General features: G+C 45.0%; 1 protein-coding gene across 4 annotated transcripts in view; it reads right to left on the bottom strand.

Moving 5' to 3' along the window:
* ULK1 (unc-51 like autophagy activating kinase 1) overlaps window positions 1-22,799 on the bottom strand; it is an 85,204-nt gene extending 62,405 nt beyond the window's left edge. For all 4 annotated transcript variants that reach the window (XM_026058882.1, XM_026058885.1, XM_026058884.1 and 1 more), the window contains exons 1-6: window positions 22,635-22,799; window positions 22,255-22,470; window positions 21,232-21,324; window positions 21,102-21,143; window positions 5,386-5,418; window positions 4,613-4,649 (exon numbers count right to left, since the gene is read on the bottom strand). In XM_026058882.1, coding sequence (XP_025914667.1) covers window positions 4,613-4,649; window positions 5,386-5,418; window positions 21,102-21,143; window positions 21,232-21,324; window positions 22,255-22,344 — 295 coding nt within the window. In that variant the 5' untranslated portion in view covers window positions 22,345-22,470; window positions 22,635-22,799. The remainder of the gene's footprint in view (window positions 1-4,612; window positions 4,650-5,385; window positions 5,419-21,101; window positions 21,144-21,231; window positions 21,325-22,254; window positions 22,471-22,634) is intronic.
* Between the last annotated feature and the right edge of the window lie 10 nt (window positions 22,800-22,809).

Below are 22,809 nucleotides of genomic sequence, written 5' to 3'. Positions count from 1 at the left end.
ACCAAGCTGCAGTAGTGCAGCGAGGCAAGAGCGTGAAACCGAGAAGCTTCCCTCAGTGACAGCAAAGGGGCAGGCAGCTACTCGGGGAGTGCAGGGAGATACCCTTTTACCTCCCTCCACCAACAGACTCGCCATAACACAGAAAAACACGAGGTCTTATCTCTCATACTCAGCACATCAGTCTAGGGAATGGCAGCAGTGATCTCCAACTGAAGGACAAAGAAATAAATACAACTGACACTTTTGGAGGCTTCAAGAATCTCTGCAGAGAAGGGCCAAAAAAACAACAACAAAAATCCAACAACAACAGCAACCACCACAGACAGATTCTTCCCAGAGACATGTCTTTCTGATTTACTTCAGTCTTACCAGATTTGATTTCACATCAGATTTTCTTTCTATAAAGTCAGAAAAAGCAACATCAGCCATATTCCACTAGAACAATTTCTGAAAATCTGAAACATTCAGATATTGGCCAGCCAAAGGTCTTCTAGCCCAACTACCCATCAGCAGCAGGAGGGAGAACATACAGAAGACTGCTGCAGTTTAGGTGCCAACAAAACAAGTACAGAAAAATGCAACCGTTCACTCTTTTCCTGCCACATCCTAAATGTGGAACTTGCACTTCTGTCCCTACAAGAAGGGGCCAGCTCTCATCTTTGCCAGAAAATTGTCCACATTAAGCCTGCACTGAAGCCTGGGCATCCCCCCGGGCATCTGCAGTCAGCAACACGTTCTTGCAGGGAACACTTTCACAAGCCTGACTTCRCCACTACTGAGAAGTAATAATATCCCTGTGTTTATTTTCGTGGGCTGCACTTCAGGGACAGGGCACTCAGCTTCCTGCCCTGGGAACGGCTGCTACATGGGTCAGGAGAGCAGAACAAATATTTGCAGCCGGTCAGCGCAAGGGCTGTGTGCCTGGTAGTTCTTGAGACACAGGAGAAGGATGAAACCACCTAACAAGTGACCTGGAGAGCATTGCACAGCGATGTAACGACCACTCAACCTGCCAAGAGGCTGCCAGGTACGCTGCGGTAAACAGGCCTCGATAGCTGATCCAAGTGTAAACGTACTGGAGTACACCTGCTGCAATGTTACATGACAACATCGTTCTCAAAAAGTTATTTAGGAAAAATAACTTCTCTTACCACAGGTGTCACAACTATCTCTTTAACATGGGCCCAATCTAAATCACATTGAAGGCAAAGAAACTAAGCTGACTTGTTTGGGGCCCATCGYGCCAGCTTATAACCTCACTGGGCTCCATCCACCCTGAACGCCAGTAATGTGACCCTTGTAAAGTCTTCTGGACACACCAGAAGACTTATTCTAGATAGATCTATTCTTATCATAGAGACTCTTAATTACCCTGCTGTAGGGAAAAAAGTTGTACAGAAATGCCTTACACCTCTGCTTTACAAAAGAGCCCCCAAGATCATTTGGGATTCAATAATCTAAAAGAAAATTTCACCTCCTTATGTGTTGTGGTCTAATAAAGAAACACTAATCTCTGATGTGAAGTTTTCTTCACAGAGACGGGTTCTCCAGGAAGCAGTTTTTTAGAAAAATCAGGAATATGCACTTATGAACTGTTCATAACTGCCTGTGTCAGTGCCAATTCAGAGAATTTAAAGAGGGAATTTTAGATCAACCTGATCTGACCTCCCGAACATCAGAGGGCACAGAATTTCATTCAGTTACTCCTGTAGTGAGAACAGTAACTTCTGTAATACTTTCCACAGCTCTGTCATACACTGCAGAGATCTGTCACGCTCAGCTTCAATGAATTTTAGATGAAGCCAACGTCTACAGAGCACCATCAGATAAGGAAAGGCATCGTAACATAAAAAAAAAAAAAAAAAAGAGAAGCACACAGACTAGTTCTTTTCAACAGAATACATACAACCTTAGGAAGCTGTATCAAAGAGATGAGGCTGACCAATAGAGAAATCCAACACAAATGCATATTGCATTGAAACGTGCACATATGCACATCTTCCAGTTATGAAGACAAGGAGAATTAGAGTGCCTTTTGACTCAACACAGAATTACCACGTTGCCTAATGCCTGTAATTAGAGGGCAGAATGGACTGGGAAGCTTACAAGCATCTCGTTCAATGAGAAACGGGGGATTTGCATGTGCAGCTTGTGTAAGTGTTGCAGGAACTACCAGCAAAAACGTCTGAGGAGTCAGTGGGAAAGTAGACCTTGCAATTAAATACCATCATGCAATTATTAAATAACTGAAGCAGCTCAATAACTGCTCAGTAGAAATGAGCCTCCTGCATACCAGTAAAATACCCTGGAAGAAATTTGAACTTTCCAAGATAAGCTTCCAAGGATTTTATAGACAAAAACAGAGATCAACCTAACTTTTTAGAATTAACTCAAAGTAGGATGAAGTATTAGCCCAGGCAACATTCAAACTATTCATGCTGGGGTAAAACTGAATTTTATTTGGCAAATATAATTCATTGTCACTTTCTCAAACTAGCCACCAATTTCCTGAGTAGTTTCATTTGATAAGCAAGAAAGTGAGCTTTATTAATAGTCCAGTTAATTGCACAGCATGCCACACTTTTGTGAAAATACCATGCTGTACACACACAAGCAGTAGTATGAATAGGTACATTTTCTCTAAAGCCATGTCAGGGGCTTGCCATTCAGCCAGAGCCTCTGCTCCCATTTATATATGCAGCTTCGGCAGCAAGCGTGCACAGCTCAGTGCTTTACCATCACTGTTCTCTTCATGTGCATGAGAACTAGAAAAATCCCACGTACGTTCTCAATGGACTATATTTAATGTCGGGGCACAAAAATCCCATCAATTCAATCACTGGAAAAAAGTCACAAAACAGGTAGAAGCCTGCCTCTACATGTAAACAACATCTTGGACACACAGACCTGGAAACTTTGGAATTTAGGTTACAGAGCCTGGAAGAGTTAGCAGAAAGGGAATCCGAGCTCACCCATTTCCCCCAGCTGACTTCCACTCCCAACTCATAATTCATTGCCCATTCTCTATTTAAAACTTGCCTGGGCCCTGACAAAACTAAAGCTTGACTATTTTTTAAAGGCATTTCATTATTTAAATTTCAACTTGCATTCAAGTTGGAAAAAAAAAGGTATCATATACAAAAATATTTTCACTTGATATTCATAGCACTACGAAGGAAGCTCTTTAAAGCACAGCAATACCCAGTGGATACAAAACACTATCACTTAACTAAGACAAAGCACACTAAACCTGAACTTAAAAACACAAGTGCCTGTCATTTCTGATTCATCCATATTTTAAATAAATAAAAACTTATGAAATGCAAAAATATCCCTTCATTTTTTTCAAGTACAAAATCCTTTCTGAAAATAATAAAAAAAAATCCACAAACATAATTCCTTACTGTGTATGAATAGAATGTAACACAGTAGTATCAAGCCTGAAATAATCATTCTAGGGATATTAGCTTTTAATCCTTCAATTTAGCTTTTAATCCTTCAATTTTCACAGTTTCTAGGCATCATATACCTTAAATAAAGAGCCTGAAATATTATCTAGCTGACTTTTAATTTTTACAATATGAACAGCTATATTTAACCATGACCCACAGCCACACGAGAAGTAAGATTACTAAATATGAAGAGGCAACTTAAATCCTCTAGTTAATATGCAAAACAACAAGAACTTTTTTTTTTTAATGGGGGTAAAATACAGGCTTGTGTCTGACTGCAGCAAAGCAACTTGTTAAACATGTTCTCCTCCCACTGCTTAGGGGATTCATGTGGTCACTGGAGAGGTGCTCAGGTGCAGGGCGATTTTTGCATAGGYGGGGATCCTGTTCCTGTGCAATGGGCTGCTCTGAACTAAAGAACAGCTTGCGAGACTAAAGCCTTAGTCGCAGTTGGATAATCCGCAAAGCGCATTTCATTCAATTTGATGGCAAAAGAGCTCTTCAGTCTCATTGAAAGCTTCCTCAAGGCACCCCAGATACAGATATCTGCTTACTGCACTGTGTTATCCAAAAGATCCTGAAGTTAGTATTTTTTGTCACCCTCACAACACCACTGGCTTCCAGTTTACACTGGACAGAGCTGTCTTTAATAGATGTGGGGACATCCTTAGGGGAAAATTTAAAGCAAATCAAATATATTCTTGGAACCTCATTTGATCAAACCCTGCAGATACAAGGCTTGAACAAGTAATTTTTTCCAGTGATTGAGAAAGAGACAAACCATGCCACTGGCAGAGTTAAAATATGTTTTATCTATAAGGCCACTGTAACCAAAATAGATAGGTAACTGCTGACAACAGTCCATACCCTTCAGCCATTACTGACCTACATAACAAAGACAAGTCATCCCACCTAACTTTTGTTTTCTTTGTATATTTGTATTGTTTTTGTTTGCTTTGTATTCTCAGTTTTCAAATTATTATCAAGGGTGAAGCTTTTAGAAGAGGAGCAATGATACTCTGTTTATTTTTCAGGAACTGAAAAAAAGATATCCCATCTGCTTACTTAGATCTTCCATAAACTCCAACAATTTTAACAAGCTAGAACAGCTACTGTTTCCTTCCAAATACAGAGGGTGTTCTCCATACTGCTGTACTTACTGTGAAGATAGTCTGCCAGGTCACCACCGTTACAGTACTGGAAAGAGAACACAAAGGTCAGTTAGCATGAGGGAAAGCAAAGATTAAAAAACAAGGCAGCAAACTTCTCTAGGATTGCAGGCGTCTCATAAAATTTAAGTATAAACAAATACACATATGACAAAATGTTTATTCAGAAGATGATAAAAAAAATCATTCCAGTAGCTTCCTCTTGTCACATCTCCCCTGTATGTTAAGTTGCATTATGATATACCAGCATACATTAGCTTTTGTATGTGTGTGTGAACATTCACGCGCACGAGAGAGAGAGAAAGACAATGAAAGCAAAAACAAAGAAGAAAGGTCACCACTTGAAAGACCAGCGGAAAACTGGTTGAGGGAAAACCTGGGAGCAGCTACAGAGGAATACTGAAATTCTCCATATTATGTTCCATGTCATTAAGGAAAGTCAACAAGACTTCAGAGTGAAGAACGCAGAGGAAACAAAAGGTTTACAAGCTCTGCAGCCATACTATGTGGAGACAGTTTTCCTTCCATGTATCTTGAAGCAGGTACTACCCAGTAACATCCATTTTACCCTTGAGATAAAGAAGTCTGACTGATTGAACCTGTGTCAGCATGACCTTTGACAGCAGTAATATGAAAAATCCTGCTGGCTGCTAGCTTCACCCACACTGTTACAGTTCTCGCAGGTACGCAGGTTAGCAAAAGCATCACAGGTCAGACTGAGCAGAAAGCACTACTTGTGTGACAAGTTTAAAAAAGGCACTCACCTCCATAACCAAGTAGACAGAGTTTGCCAGTTCCTGGAGGGGGGGGAAGAAAAAGGGAACAATAAGAGAACAATTTCACACCAGTTTAAACATGTTATTCCTTTCTGAGTGTGCATCCATTTAACAAGGCAAATATCCCCTATTGTGGCTTGGGTCTTCATGTTCCTTTCCGACTCTTGGGATTAACAGTGGCATGCAATGCGGATGCTGGCACGCTACCTCAGAGTCTTAATCATTTCCGTATTTAACATGGCCCTTTACAGTAGGTATGCCCATATGAGCAGCACCAGTCTGAATGATGGGATCGCTCAAAACTTTGGGGTCTGCATTTCAGCCTCCTTGGCTGAAAGGTGCTTAAGATCCTCTTTGGTTTAAGGGGCAGGGGAGGAAGAGAAGGAAAACAAAACAAAGCTGCCTTCAAGCTGAGGAAGTTTGGCTCTAGTGTTTGGACTACATAGGAGGGATGCAAGAGATGTCTCTGGGGATGTTTCTGAGTAGCTGCATACCAGTCTGGCCCTTGTTTTATTCTAATAATATCACACATCAGGAAATGGGAGACCAACACTTCAAGTGGCTGACAGTGATCAGACTTTTATTTTAGGTCTTACATACAACGAAGAGAACACACCACAATTATCCGTTTGATACATTGTGCCATGTAGGGCAAGAACGCAACATTGGATAACCAATTTCTAAAAATGCATTAGAGTGCTGATAAATTTAACAGGGCACTACTAGCAGGTGGCTAAGACTTTCTGGATCATCATGACAATCAACGTCAGCACCAACATCCAGACCAAAAGCTGATCTTCCAAAGTTTGCTATGGGTACTGCACTACGATGCTTTTTTCAAGCTTGAAAGTTATCTCCAGCCTTAGCTGAACTTCTCCACTGGCTCCCTGTCTTGGGAAGCATGTACAAGAGGTGCCCCACAAGCATATGGCACCAAGGAGCAGTATGGGGAAGTTGGGTTGCTGTGCAGCAAGGGCATTGACACGAGTGACTGTCAGCCACTGCCTGGGCAGCATTTCCCAAAGCCGGGGCAGAGAACAAACACGAAGACAGCCACATGTTTTAGCCCTTCTACCCCAGAGGCTGAATAGCTCAAAATGCTCTTGCTGAAGCAGAAGTCAGACAGAAGAAAGCTGGGCAGACTTACTACACAAAAGCCTACACGCTAAAAAATCACTCCCCAATGCAAGGCCCCATCCTGGACAACTGCAGGCAGCAGTAACTTGCCTGTGTGGAGAAGCACTGAAAGCAATGGCAGGGCAAAAGGCTTCCCTACATTTCCGTAGCTCCAGGGGAGCATGCCTTTGCTTACAGGCCGCTTAGGCACCTGCCTACCCAATTCCTCCTCTAACCTTGACTAAAATTTCAAAAAGTCCCAATATCCGTGCTACCAGTGTTTTAGTTTTCAATGAGCCTCCACTGTCTGCTCTCAGCTCCATTCATCTTGGTCCACCCACAGGATTCACCGCCTGTCAAGCCTGCAGCAAACCGACTTTGTCGGCACCTCAAACCCTCACCACCTTCCATCATTTCTCTTGCAGTTCTCTTCTAACCTTACAACATGATATCCAAGTTTCCAGATGAGCGCTGCAAGACTGGGTGGAGGAAGGATGGTAAGAGGTTAGGAACCTGAACTACCTGCAATTTGAAAGACTCAAGCCGCAGCTGCATGCAAAACAGGCCACCTTCCCCCAAACGGTGCACGCAAATATCTGGCAGCCCAGCAGCCTAATGTCAAATGGTTTCCCTGGTTCAAGATGGTCACCAGCTGCAGGGGTGGCAATTCCCGACTCTTACAACTATTCTCACTACCAAGCCAAGTCGAATTTTTCAAAAGGTCCCCTTGTTTGTCCTATAAGCAGTTTTATGTGATACTTCAAGAGCGCCTTTGTCGCTTTTCCATGAATGACAAGAACTGCATTAGACCAGGCCTTGTTTTCCAGTTCCCACATTTACAAGAAGCATGTGCTAAGCCATCCACTTTTACACGTGCTTCAGACGAAGTGGGGAAACAGTCTGTGCTTAAAAGCACTAAGCTGGGGAATCAGCATAGGCAGAAAACCCCAGGTATCGTCACAAGCTTCAAACGTGACAAAACACTGGGGGAAATTTTTCAGAAGCATTCAAAGCCCACCAGCTCCCACTGACATTAGTGGAAACAGCGGAAGGTCAGGATTTATGAGCTGTCCAGGCCTTTCACTTCTCTGTGAACTCCAGTCAYGGACTAACCCCAGGATGCGAGGATATATCAGAAACTGCCCTGCAACCAGCTGCTCGGGGAAGGAAGGTGCAGCTGCAGGGCACAGAGCTCAGCACAGGGGAACTGCCRAACACAGGGGAAGTTGCTAAAGTGTTTTTTGCAGCCCACACGGAGTTCATCACTGCCACAAAATTTCTCATAGACACTTCTTGTCTAAACACACTGCAGTCACCGCAGGTCAGTACCTCTACCCGTTAATATGTACAGTGCCAGCAGGGTTTGGGGAAGCTTAGTATACTATTACCTGTGCAGAAAATGAAGGGGAAGTTCGGCTTATAAAAGCTAAATCCAGAAGATATTTGTAATAACTTCTYAGATATTAGCCAAGAGCTAATGCTCACTGTACAGTTTGGCTGTTTTCCCACTTCATTTAAAGCCATTGCAAACAAACATAATAAAGCCAGTCATTGATTTTTGGCCAGCGTGTACACATAAGCTTCTAATGCTTTAGGGACTAGGGTTAAATAAGGACACCCAGATAAGGGAGACATTCTGCTCAACTTCCCTAGCAAAAAAGTGACCTTCATACTTAAGGTTTTATCCCACCAACACAGGGAGGGCRAAGACACAAGAGCGAAATGCTTGCAATGCGTCTGGAAGGCAGCAAGTAGGTAGCTGCCCTGTCCATCCACTGGCAACAGTCCTCACTGCCCATTCAAGTCTTATTAGGCAGCATTCTTCCATTGACTACATTTAATACAAACCTCATGCAAAAGTTGTGTTCAGCATCTGTCATTTCTGATAACAGAAACTGTGTTCCTTCAGTTTGGAAAAAGACCCACAAGCAAAACTGGAAGCATGKGTTTCATCCTGGCTACACCTACTTCAACAAATAGCATAACACAATAGGAGAGATCTGTACAGCAAAACAACTGGCACCGAGGACTCAACATCAACGCTAACTACATTTCAGGGGTTTTATTTCAGAGTAGCTCTACTCAACTCCCATGGTCCATTAGCAGTTGGAAGCGCCAGGTGCACTCCTGAGCCCATTCCACCTTAGCTTCCCCCAAAATGAATCCGGCCCATGGACTCTGAGGCCATGCTGATGCAAGCCAAAGTGCAGGGAGCAGAGAGGATTGGGAGACTTGCTGCAAAAAAGCGCTCCTGATCCGAACCAACACCCTGCTGTACACACAACCACCGCAGCAGCAGAACATTTACCGACTGTGTTTCCAGAGCACAGCTGCCTGCAGCAGGGCTGAGACAACTTTCACATTTGTAGCTTCAGCATTTCAAGGATCACTTACTGGAAAGATATTTGTAAGAGTTTTGCCACCTAAACCAAGCATTTATTTTAAGAAGGCCTCCAGAAACAAGCTCTTGTTTGGAAAAAGCCTTCAGCCAGTAGCTTACTTAGTTACAACAGATACAGCTGTTCAAAGAGACTTCCAGTTTCCTCAAATGGGCCAAAGGACTTCTTTCAGGCTGATTCAGCAGCAGAGGCTATTTCTTTCCATTTTTATCCTTCCACAATATTTACGATTTGTTCATTAACAAAACAAGGAAAAATGCTGCAAACAAAACTTTGCAGCCTACCAGCCTCTTTGAAGAGAAAGAAAATGCCCAACCTACTCATTTCCACATCAGTAACCAGAACGATACTACAATTTGTTGCATTTCTGCAGAGGCTCATGTCCAAGAAGTGCTACAGGCAATTCACTTTGGACCTCTTACTCACACATGCCAGTCCATACAGCGATGGCTAATTCTGTCACCAAATGACCTCAACTACGGGAATGGCACAGAACCACCCCCCTAAATCCTTCCCTCATCACAGTCTGCAGCAGTGCCCTGACTGTGCTCCACAGCAGCACCAAAAGGCCTCTGCCAAAGACATTAAGCCGACAATTAATCAGTCTGGATCATTGCCTGATTTGTAGCTCTTACAGCAGAGGCCCCAGCGATGAAGTTACACTTTAATTGAGTGTAAAAATAGGCAACAGCCTCTACTGTCTACAGCTAACGCACATCTGCTAGCAGAGAACAAAGAAATGAAGAAGCTTAATTTAGCAGTACAGAAATCACCCTCGGAGAGCGTGTTGTTAAAACGCCTCGCTACGACACTGCAGGATAGCGTTATGGATGTTAAGGCCCAGCAACTCAGTCTCCCTTTAAATTCTCTCTCCACCCAGACTGGAAGGTGGCATGATCCTCTTCTTGGAAAGTGTGTGTTTAGGTGTGTCCAAAGGGAAATGTCTGGGTGTACCCACAGTTAGTCATCCTCCTACCACAGCTTAAAAAGTCTGCGAGAGGAAACTTCCTCGGAGAAATCCTCCTCTGCACTCTACCCCAGCCTGGGCTGCTACCAAATTTAGAAGGCTGTTAAGGAGGGAGAAGGAAGGGGGAAAAAAACCAAAACAATAATAAAAAAACCCACACCCAACCACAGTATAATTTTAATTACACAACACCTCCAAAACTCTCAGCAGTGCAGCATTTTCACCAGTCTGCATGAGACTAGTATTAATAGGACGACAGGGTAAAAACTTATGAAAGAAAGGCTTCGACCCCACAGAACTAGTCTCTTTTCCAGGAAGACTGGGGGATGCAGCACGAATGCTTGGAGGCTCCACCGTTACGCCCACGAGCACAGCACGGCTGACAAGGCTCCTACTGCTTGCAGGAGAGGAGTCTCACAGGCTCGAGCCCTCAGAACTGTTTTTGTTACTCTCCTGCAGAAGAGCGCACCGCTGCCTGCCTTGTTAGCCTCCCTTGACGCCCAAGGTTCCCGCTTTGCACCTTGCAGAACGCATCAACCACGCGCTCCTTAATCCTGCCCCATCAGCAGCACCCAGAGCAGCTGCCAAGGAAAGATAACCGCTGCGCGCAGATCGTGGTAAATGGGGCTAGAGCTCAACTGTACCAACAGAACAGAAGCATAAAGTGAAGCTCAGGGCCTGACCTGAAATCAGAAGATAAACTTGACAGCAACTGAAAGCTAAAGGGACGGTTTTTCTAGTGTCACTTCCCCTGCTCGCTGCAGGATCGCAGCGGTACTGCAGCAGGGAGGCACGCCGCACCCTCCTCTTCTGCCAGCAGGATCTCACGGAGCCAGGGCTCTCCTGGCCAGTGATCACCATTCGCCTCTTTTCTGAAAGTGGCAGTGGAGTCACGAACACGGGCTGCAAGGTGCAAGAATTTTGCTCAACAGAAACCAACTCCTAGGCCAAGGTCATCCAAAAAAACCTTTAGTTAACACAGTGGTTCCCAAGCTGACTGGGCTTGGAAAACAGAACCTAGGATTCCCAAGAGAGGAAAGAAAGGTTCCAAACAGTTACGTTTCTTAAGTGCTATTTTACTGCAGCTCAGACCTTGGCTTGATCAGGTTAATGCCTAAAGAGGGAAAGAAAAACCTTCATGCTAAGCAAGGATTATCTCTTGATGCAACTATTTGAATATAAGGAAGATAAAAGACAATACTAACATTCATCTGAATTGTGGGAGTATCTACCAGTGCTTACCCTTCGCAAAATAGCTCTAAAGCAAATAGCTGAGTTAGGACTTATGACCTCATATGCAGAAAAAGTATCTCAGAGCCTTCTGTGCTACACTGCTCCCCAGCCCTGCTCCCCCTCTTCACTCTTTCTGAAACTCAGCAGTAAAGAATTCAGGAGTATTTCTAGCAGGTTTCCAATTCAGGAGAGAACAAATAACTGAGATGAAGGAAGAAAAAGAGGAAAGAAGAAAGTACTCATTTACTGTAGTATAATCTCCCCTCTGCACAGAAGCACAATATCCCAAAGTGTTTCTCAAACCCAGAGACAGCTTTAAGGACAGACAGAAGCAAGTTCTAGGACAGACCTTTGGGATTCATGTCTTGCAGCCTATAAGGTCCTGCACCACAGCAAGCTAGCACACTATAAGGAACCAGTGGCTGCTCTCCTCTTGTGTAAGGGCTATACCAGAACAGATAAACTTTGGGTTGTGGTATCAGTCACACATAAGCACAGTCCAGAAGACTACATGGAAACAACTAATATAGTCATGCAACAGCCTGCTTCATGTCTTGGCCTGTTTTGGCAGATCCAGGTCCAGCAATAAAACCTACAACCACTAAAGTCAGCAGAACTTTGACTTCCCAAAAGAATGAGGAGTCCCAATTTTTTAAATGCAGATCCTAGGGGGTAAGAAGCAAGACCCAGAGAGGCTCACAGACTTTTGCTTTGGCTCTGACCACATTGTGCTTTCTATAAACTTCTGTCAGCTTGCTCCAGGATTTGGAGCACCAGTTGAGATACATGACAAGCAGAAGTGAGGTCCTGCATCACCAAAGTGGTTTATGGACAGCTTTGCGGTAGGTGGATTTTTGTAGGATCAGGAGAACAATAACGCAAAGGGTCAGTGCTGTCCCATTGCAGACACTACAGTTCCCTCCACTTACGAGACAGATGAACTGCTCCAGGACAAGTCATACTTCTGTGCAGATTAAAGACAGCAGGAAAGTTTTCCTCTGGTTCTACATGTGTTTCCGGAAGGGAGGGAAAGTACTTCCCATACAAATAAAACCCCAAGGTAACTGCCCTCAAGTTTGATTGCGTGACACTGGGGGGTGGGGAGGAAGTGCCATGTTCATCAATGATAGGACTGCTGGTAGAACAGCTCAATCTTCAGGTTCCCCAAAGAACCTTCAACACCTTCCACTGGACACAAGCTTTCAGCAGCTCCCTTCAAACCAGGGGCTCCACGGCCCTTCTGTCTCCAGGCCCCTGCAAACTGTTGTATGTGCCACTGCTCCACTGACGGGACGTTCAGCTGTGGCTTCATAAAGGTTTGCTGCAGGCTTTCAACAAAGCCCTGACACTCAAAGCAGTTGTTCAACAACTGAGGACTACAGCACTCGCAAGAGCTCAAACAGGAAAACATGACTGTCAGAGCCAGACTGGGCCTCTGCAGAACAAAGCACTACAGCAAGTCAAAGCTGAAAGCAGCATCTGAGACTAACCACAGAAACTCAAATATAGGATTAATGTCATAATAAGAGCATAGAGAAAAAGTGGCAGCTTCCACTAGTCACACACAGAACTTCAAGGTGAGACCAACACCAAAAAAACCCATGCATCACAGCAAATTCAAGGTTCACACTGCTGGGACACACGCAATCACGCTCTGTCTCAGAGGTAACACGGTGTCAGCTGCACCAATTGATGCCCCCAGCTGGCCAGCTCTTCGGGAGGCACTGCTGCCTGGGAGCACACAGTGCACGCTGCATCTGCATGCAACAGCTGCAGTGCAGCAGCCCAGCAAGGCTAAGAGACTGAAAAAGCAGCAGCATTCTGCAAAGTTGGGACTTTCCTTTGCTCTGATAATGGAGTAGGAAGAGTAGTTACTCCTTTGCTAACAAACAGAATAAGATTAGAAGATTCTTCAAACAAAAGCAAGTTTCTTTTTGCAAATGACAATGCATTATGTTAATGCCCTCAAGAGAGGGGGCTACAGAATTCTAAAAACAATGATAAACTGAAGATCTGATTTGCTGTTCTATATTTATTCATCTCCTTTCTGTATTACAGTCATACTATAAAATGAACATTTAAGGTTTGATTCCCCATTACCTTAAGCTCAGTCACATGCACTGGAATGAAATTCTTGCATACTGTGAAGCTGCATTTTATGGGCCTAAGAGCCTACACAAAGAGCAGGAGCGGGAGGGAGCGCTGCAGGTCGAAGCAGACAACAGGGAAGGCTACAAGAGCCAGGGTCTCCCTCCCTGTTCATGCTGAGCATTTCAGTTGCAATCGCACACTTACTGAGATACATTCAAATATAAAGAAAGCCACCTAATCTAGGAGTTCGATTTTAGAACTGAAGAATGTAGTTCTACTCAAAGTTGGGAAAGGCTTGTTTTGTTTAATGGCAAATCCTAAACACCTTTAATCTGATATCCTGCGAGATATTTTAAGCAACTGCAGAAATTAAGGGCCCAGTCCCCACTGGATTTTCCATGGCAGCTGCATGACTGACTGACCTTTGCAAATCTTCTCTTATATATCCATTTACTTCATATTTCATTTACCAGATTTAAGAGGAAAAAAAAAATTGTTGCAGCACAAAGCTGTTACAACAAGGAGTTTAAAGAAAAAAGCACAGGTTTTTCTTTCAAACAACAAAAGTTTTCATTTAAGAGAAAAATACAAGAGCCAGAAGCCAGATTAACGTGGCCTTGAGACCACAATATTTCAAAAATGAAGAAAATGTCATATGCTTTAACATATTTAACATGTCAGCTACAAGAGCCAACTAAGGTTTAAAAAGAAAAAAAAAAGTATCGGACCCAAACAAAAAAGCCTCCAAAGAGAAAGATACCCAAATCTCTGGTTATGGGTACAGTGACATTAAGAAACACACAGACTGGGTGCTTTAAAGCCACTCACTCACCAGCACACCAGGGTCTGCTTCCCAGCATTTTCCCCTGCCTTACACCACCTCACCCCTCCCCAGCCAGTGCGATTCGCGCCGTTTCCCATGCCACCAGGGCGTACTCAGATGGATTTGCACAGGCTGGGAGGCCTTCCCTTCTTGGAGAGGTAAGATGCTTTGCTAAATAGGATCCGTAATGACTTAAAATTGTGCATCTTTCATTCCCCACAAGTGATACATACCGTCTGGTTGATCTCTAGTACGCCAGCTCAGCCGACCTAATTCCTCCTGCCATTCTCATGCGAAGGGACAGCCCAGACAGAACATTTTTGCTCTAAGCAACCAGTGATGCCGAGTTTGATTCATTTCTATCAGCTCCCCTTGAAACAACCTTAGGTCTGAAGAAAGGCAGCTTTGAGATCATTGCTTTGCACTTCAAAAGCATCTCTATGTTTATGGCTGTATTCAGGGCTTGCACTTCATAAAGCAGGAGACACCACACAGTTAAAGCACCTCTTTGCTATATGCTAAGCACAAAGGAGTCTCTAAAGCTGTCTCTTGGCAGGGTTCTTCCTTGGATTCTGCTGGGAAGCTTCATTATTAAAGTTCTCAAAAGGGAACTACAACAGCCAGTGAAGATAATTAAGATGGCTTCTCTTAAGCAAGGTATGTTTAGGTCTGTACCTCAGAAACACTGCCTTGTGAAATCACAGCACTCACACTCACTCTCCATGAGTGCTACATGAACATGATTAAAAGCAAAAAAACACCACCAGAAACAAACATAGGTGAAAAAAAGTATACACTTATTTTGGAAAAGACTTCTCTCCTTGACTTCGCACATCAGAGAAAGCCGTCTCTGCTGACCACCCTCGTGCTTTCTCGTTTCCCGTTGTAGGCCGTGTGATGACGGCAGTGCACCTCGTGGAAGAGACGCCCCTGCTTCAAAGGGCCAGGGCTGCTCTCTGAGCTTTCCCAAAGCAGACCTGAGCTGCTCACTCAGACTCCTACCACCAACACTGCCCCACACTTGCTGTTTGCTAGCCTGCCTGCTGTGCAAAAGCTTTTCAGTTGGTAGCAACAGGTAGGAAAACAGCGGGTGCAGAAAAGGGAGAGGAAAGAAGAGGGAGACACATGAGAGAAGTGATTATTCTCAATTCTCTACACGTGCCTGAGCATTAAGATGAGCCTTTGCAACACACACTTCTGTTTCACTGCAATTTCRTCACATAGGGTCCAGTCCAATCCAGTCACAAAGTTAAATGTATTAACTGGGCTTTGGTTTGGACCAACAGATATTTGGTAGAAATTCAAACAGTGGTTCTTCATCTAAATTCAGTCTCACGCAGGGGTGTTTTTTCCTGTCAACATGATTAGGGGGCACCTATTCCCAGGCACCTTCCAAATCTCCATAGCCCTGCTTTGCCCACTCCAGCATAATGCTTTCACTCATCACAAGGATTTAAACAGTGGAAATTTTCATAATGGAAACACTGATGGAGCTTAAAGAAGAGCAGCATGAATAGTGCCTCAGCAGTTCCCAGGGCTTTGCTGTCAAACCRTGAATACAGCCTACCAGTTTCCAATTACTCTTGGGAAACGTTCCTTAATCTCTCATTATAGTCTGAGTAATGCTACCTTCCACAGGAGCTTTAGAGGCCATTAACCTTCCACATCGCTGGCTCTTCCGTGACATCGTCATCATGTGAGAGGAACACAGGTACGTGCCTTTACACACATGAGTAAAACAGTGATCATAATTTCAGAAATGCAGCAAGACCACTCCATCTAAAAAAAGCCCTATGACTCCTTCAAGGTCTATATTTAGTGGTCAAAATTTGCTAGATGTTCCTGTGACCTGCTCCACAGGGTACCAGCTAGGGAAGCTGACATAAACAGAAGTTCAAGGCCATAAAATTCTCTGCTTGCCATAAACATAACCATTTTGATTCACTAAACTCTCATATCTCATTCTGCAAAACTACTGACGGAGGGCAGGTTAGATTTCCTTCCCCCTTTCCCCTTCTATCTCCAAATTAAGCCAGATCCAGTCTTCAGTAACAGAGTGATTCCCTTCAACAGATGCAAGAAAGCTGACAGAGCCATATAGCAGACACCCCATTCTTGTCTACAGCACAAACAGAAGCAACATTGCTTGGCAATTCAGAGGAGCCTGCGCTTCACACCCACTCACAAGGCAACTTGCCAGCTTCACTCAGGGAGGGAATTAAAAGCGGACTTAACCAGGCAGCCTGCCTGACCTCAGGAGTGCGATCTCCCAGACACAGAGCGTCTTAGTCATTCCAAGTGTCTCCTGAGACAGGGCACCAAAACAGTAATGCCTGAGGAGCAGAAGATCTCGCATTAGGTGGCACGAGAGGTGATGAGGCAAGGAGGTGACACTGCAGCAAGCATTGATTCATCCAACATCACACATTATCAAAGCACTGCAGCAAAAGTGAATAGCGCTGCAGGGCGCACCAAAGGACATTGCCACACACAGAGCTCCAGAGGTCTCTGGAGGGACAGCAGGAGGCACSTGCACAAGATGAAGCCTTTGGCTGCTAGTTCACGTGTCAGAAGAGGACGGTGGTGCAGAGAGCACAACCGAATGCCAGAGCCAAACAGCTGTGACCCTGCTGATCACAAGGACTCTCTCTACAGCAGCAATAGAATAAGCCTGTTCTTACTTGGCTCCGCTCCTTCCCAAGACCAGCCCTGGGTGACTGACCATTCAGCCCAAGAATGCTTGTTCTGCCACCCCATGCCTTAAGCCATGGGCACAAGAAGAAAACAAATAGTTTGGACTGCAAGGACTCCATGTTCTGTGTCTCTTCTTTAGGAGTTCCAGGTGATGTAGCCTCCCCAGTAGAAATATTTTTGTGAGCCTTTGCTGTAGAAATGAGTTAAGCATCTCTAATCTCATCCCTAGCTGCTGAGCCCAACAAGCCAACTGGACACAAAATTATAGAAGGCAGACCCTCAGTTAATCTGATCTGAACTAGAAGCAAAAACACAACAGCGCAGAGCTACGTTTCTACAACTAGTCCATCCCACCTAAGGGATGCCAAAACTTTAAGAAACCAATACCCATACAAGCACAAGTCCCAGCCAGGCTGCTTCAAGAAACTCAGAACACAGCATACAGCCAAGGAGAATGGGAAGTAAAGTTATGCTTCTTCCCATTTCACCAGGAAAACCCTTTCTAATATCCAAAGGACGATTTATGTCCAAGAATGACATATTTTCTACAAGCCCAGAGCTGCTAGGCTAGGACTGCTTTGCTCTGCAGTACTAGAATAAACATGGCCCAACACCAACACAGTCACATGTGAGATCTTCAGCTGGCATCTACATAACCAACCCTCCTGGGGCAGGAGGCACAGCACAGGGAAGAGAACATAGCTAGGACCTCCCTTTGCCCCAAATATCCTAGTTACATGTAAAAGCCCGCTTCTTGCTAGTGCTGGAAAAAGCAGTCCAGTGCAAAAGATTTACCTTGCTATCWTTGAATCCTCTTAGCTACTTCAAGTGGTCTTTGATCACAGATTCAGATTCAATATCCAGTCTCGCAAAAAGATTCCAAAATACATCCCACACAGCAGACCAGTTATTGCTAAGTTTTCAGTATCAAAATGAATGAAGAGTTGAGCTGATCCCCACAGTTTTGGAATCTATGTTTTAAGAAACCTCATTTCCAAACCAAATGCTCATGCAAGTGAAATCATCATTTATCTTCTTATTGTCATTAATTTCCACCTTAAGCAACAAGAGCTCATTATGCTATATTTGAAAAAGAGTAAAAAAATTCCTGCACTCCAGACATCTCTCTAGACTACTGCAGTCCAGAGACCCTAACTGCAACCGCTCTGCAAGGCAACCGAGGGGTGAGGGATTGTTTGGCAGCAAGTAATGCACCCTGCATATGGAGGAATCTAGTTTTCACTTTATGCCAAACACCTCTTGGGCCTAGGAAAGATCTGCAGCACAACTCCATACAGACACTAGAGAGTACTTTCTAAATATAAAAATGCAATAAAACATGATTTATCTGCTTCTTGAGCAGGGATTCTCTCATTAGGCTCCTAGACTAGTCACAGCACCTCTCATTAATACATGAGCACATAATAATGGAAATATGCATATTTTATTTGGTGAGCCGTTCTCATGTAATGATATTGCTCTTAGGACTCCAGTGAGGGGATCTATAGAAGTCCAGACACTGTACCTTTATGCATTAAATATTCACCAGTGTYGCTTCTTCCTAGGAAGCTTCTTTCTTTGTCATTATTTATGAACCAATATCACAAAGATGCACGAAACAAGAAGGAACACGGCAACTTTCCCAGATTTGAGGGATAAAATAAGTGCCAGGGAGTGAGCTGCTACATGAAATATCAGTGTTGCAAGTGCCTGTCTGGGGCAAATCTGGCATTACATCAAAAATTTTAAAGTTGTATTAGGCCTGGTTTACATTTTCCTGGTTAAAAGTTAGTGCTAACGAAAGCATCACCGAGTGTAATCACTTGCTTACAGCCTTTGTGGTTTTCGCAACCATTTCCTTGTGTGCAAGGAGCATGCAAGTAAAAGTTAAAGTCACTGTTGACAGGAGGTGCGGAGGAAGGGAAGAGACAAAATACAATAATGTAACAGAAAAAGCTGCAGGGCAACATTAAGATTCACAGGAACTATTTTTTTCTTTTTGCCCTATGAAGTTGTAGTAGAAGAATAAACCTCTTCAGTTTTAGAAAGCCTAAAAATAACAGCTCAATTGACTGCAACTATGACATTTTCAAGGGTAAATATATACATAAATATATAGGTATCTATGAATGAAGCAATTAATCTTGTACCAGAAGAACAAGATCAGTAAGAAACAGTCTTTTCCACAGTGTAAGGAAAGGTGGGCAGGAGCCAGCCTTCCACAGAATTTGCATTTACCTTTGCAGATAGCTTACTCTCATACAACTCCTGAACAGATACAGAGCAAGGCCAAACACTCAGGTGCAATACACACACAGTCGATGTGGTGGACGGCATCAGACTGTGTGCGATTACAGATCACCTTCCACCAGAGTAGGTACCTTGGTAGCACCGTGTAGCTTCCCAACACAACTTAAGTCATATCATTTTGCCCAAGAAATCAGATTACCCAAGGTCATACAGGGAGTCTCTGACAAAGCTGGTAACACAACACAGGCTTGGGCATGCCCTGAAAGCAGGACCACCCCCGAGTTCCTATTTTTTTTTTCTACATCTTACACAGTTTCTTGCAAACATCTCAACAGGCTACACTGCTATATATAGAATTTAACTAAAGCTCTTTTGCCATCACATGAGAAAAATGCATTGTCTCAATCATAACAGTTATGAACTCACTACTTTAGGTGGAGCATCTGAGCTGCTTCCTATCAGGCAGTTATTTGAGGCAGGGAGAGGAACAGGACATGAACAAAGGTTCTGAAAGATCTGCAGGAAGCAAATCCAGCAGTATAATACTTCATGCAAATGCAAACTATAGGGGAGGAGCAGAAACAGCCACATGCTCCCGCAACTGAAAAATTATGGAATAAGTAAACTTAGGAGTACAGAGGAGGAGAATGAAAAATATGAGATCTAATGCCCCAAGTGCCCCTTGCCCAGCGGAAACTTCTCCAGCTCTGTGCTACTCTGCAGCACCATAACAAAGGAGGTCACTCCCTCAGGACTTTGCAAGACCAGCTCTAAATCCTAGTTCACAAAGCAAAGGACAGGTGGTCTCTTGCCCAAAGGATATTTCCAAGAACTGCTCCTGTCCCAAATGCCTTTGCCTCTCTCCCAGGAGGAGCCTAAACATCCCCCACGTCCATCTGCCTTTAACAAAAACAATGCCAGGCATTAAACACTTTCCAAGAACCTGGCCTCCAGTAAAGCCCCTGCAGGACCTTGCCATGACCCTCTGTGCTGGCAGAGGCAGACGCAGCGGGTGACACAGTCCTGCGGGCCACAGAGCGAGGGTGACGCGCGCAGACTACAGCGCCCAGAAGGCACTGCAAAGAGGCTGCACCAGCCAGCCGAAACTGGTGCTCYGGGTGACGCAGCGGCCACCCGAGCCAATCCACGGGAGCAGCAGGAATGTCAACAAACACGGCGGCCTGGAGGCCACGTGATAGCGGGGACAGGGCAAGCGGCTCCAGATAAGTCACCCAACAGCCACCCGGGTGGCCCGACTTGTGCAGTGGAGCCAGCAGTCACCACAGCCGTCGCTCATAAATATAAAACCTTAGGGTGGAACAAGTTCCCCTGACTTATCACACTCCAGCCCCTCAGTCTAGAAACACAGGGATTCCATTTTATGCTTTTATATCCTGCAGCAATTTTTTTTTTTTAAACATCATTAATGTTGGATAAAACATGCCTCATGGCCCAGCAGAACTTTGTAACTAAAAGTTCAAGGAAAAAAAAAGTCATTGAATAACTTGAGTTTCAGAGCAGATCAGTTCCAGCCCCTTAGCGTAGATCTTCAGAGCTGACTTTGTAGGAAAAAGCAACTGTGGGAAACCACAATAATCTAAAAAAGTCTCCCGCAATTTTTAACACTTATTGATTGCCACAAGGACAACAGAAAAATGTAAATGATAATCCTGAGAAACTGAAGACAAATCATATGCCACAACGTCATGCTCACACTATTTCTACATCATCTATGAAAAAGTAGTATTCTTGGGAGTACAGCCAGACTGGGGGGGGGGGGAAGCAGGCATGCCAAGAACTACTGTAATTTTATTTCTAACATTTTAAGAACTTATGACCTTCCAAAACACAGACATATTCACCACTTATTGCATTTTACCACGCAGTATCCTGGGAGAAAACTCCAGCAGGAGCTCCCACCTCAACCTCAGTTGCATGAGAGCTCTGTGGTCCAGAACACAATTAATATATGATTTGCTCAGACATGTTTGTATATCTTTCCCTAGCTTATGAGGGACTTTTTCCCAGAATAGGTATGCCGGATTACAAACATCTGTTAAAAACAAACTCTGCAAACTCCWCTCAGCCTCTCCCAAATCTAGAATGCTTTGCCATAATTGAATGTATTTACCTGGAAGTCATACAAAGCAACGATGTTTTCATGTTTCAATTCCTAGAAAAAGTAAGACAAAGACAATAAGCTAGGAACAAAGAGGATATATAACAAAGACTCTGAAGAAAATGATTCGTTCTACCTTTACCTTAAGGATTTTTATTTCCTTGCCCAGCAGAGTTTGAGATTTCGCAAGGTTTTTCTTGTTAATGCATTTCACAGCTACTTCCAGCTCAGGTTTCTGAAAGTTAAAAAGTGCATGTGTAATTTAAAGAGATATGTAAATTTCACCATTAATTTACATTAAGATAAGCAGCCTCTTAATACTACTGAAAGAAGTGTCTTGCAGCATTAGTAAAGGTCTCTACTTTATATCCTAATGCATATCCCTCACTTGTTCTGACTTGCCCTTTCCTGAATTATGCCTGTCAACCCAAGGAGAAAAGCCCGAGGTTTGGGTTTTTGTTATTACTTTACACCATGATTATCCTCTTAGTTAAGCACTAGAAATAAACACACTGTGGGAACCAGGGCTTATCCCGAGCGCTAATGATGGAAAATCCACAGATGGATTGGTTTCCTTTTATTTAAGGGTGAACGATTTCCCCTCCTTTCGGAAAAAAAAAAGAGGACAAAGATGGAACAACTCCACGACAACCAAAAGACACTTCAGAGACGGTCCTGGGCTGCTGGGTGGTATTTTGGGTTGTTTTTTTCCCCCTCCTCGTTGGGGTGCCCCTCCCCCACCCCTTTTATTTTGGTTTTAGGACGAGTTTTTTGGCGCACAGGGTGTTTCTGTGGGACACAACCACGCGCTCCCTCGCACAGCCTTTGCCTGCTCGGGTAAAGGGACACAAGGTTAAGGCCCGTCCCAGGTCCTGCTGGGGCCCGAGCCCCGAAGACACCAGGGTACAAAGTAATAATAATGATAGTGATAATAACAYCACCACCAAGACACATTTCCCTGCTCCCCAGAGCGGCCCGGGGTCCGGCAGGGCGGCTGAGGACGGACGCAGCAGCCCAGGGCCGGGCCGCCGTCGCGCCAGGGCGATGGGCCGCGCGCGACACCCAAGCGGGGCCCGGGCCAGGAGGCAGAGGGAGCGGAGGAGGCGACAGCAAGGGCCAGGAGGCAGAGGGAGCGGAGGAGGCAACGGCGATGGCGAGGGCTCACCTCTTTGTGCCGGCCCTTGAAGACGACAGCGAAGGCCCCGTGCCCGATGAGGTCCTTCCTGCTGAATTCAAACTTTCCCACCGCCTCCATGGCGCGACGCCGGCGGGCTTCCAGGGCGGACGGAGGCGGGCGGCGAGCGAGCTACGTCGCGGGGAGAACTTCGGAGCGCAGAGGCGACGGCGACGAGGAGGAGGGCGACGGCGATGAAGAAGCTCCCTTCGAAAAACAACAACAACAGCAGCAGCAGCGATTAAGCCTCCCGCTCTGGAAGCGCCCCGGCGGGCTGCCCGCTCCGGCGGCTCGGGCGGGAGCCGGGAGCGGCCGCGGGGCAGCGCCCCCCCCCCCGCCGCCCGGCACCTGCCCCTGCCCCGCCGCCGCACCTCTCCTCCGGCCAGGGGCTGCCTTTTCCTGCAGACGGGCCGGGAGCTGCTCATTGTTAGCGGCCGGGGCGCAGCGGGCTCCTCAGAAGCGGGCCTCCCCCATCCGCTCCTCGGGACCGACCGACCGGCGCAGCTCGCCCCGCCGCCGCTGCGGGTGCCTCTGCCCGCGCCGAGG

The sequence above is a fragment of the Apteryx rowi genome, unplaced genomic scaffold (genome assembly GCF_003343035.1).
Source record: "Apteryx rowi isolate R43461 unplaced genomic scaffold, aptRow1 scaffold_15, whole genome shotgun sequence".
NCBI lineage: Eukaryota > Metazoa > Chordata > Aves > Apterygiformes > Apterygidae > Apteryx > Apteryx rowi.
This window is presented reverse-complemented; position numbering and strand designations above follow the sequence as displayed.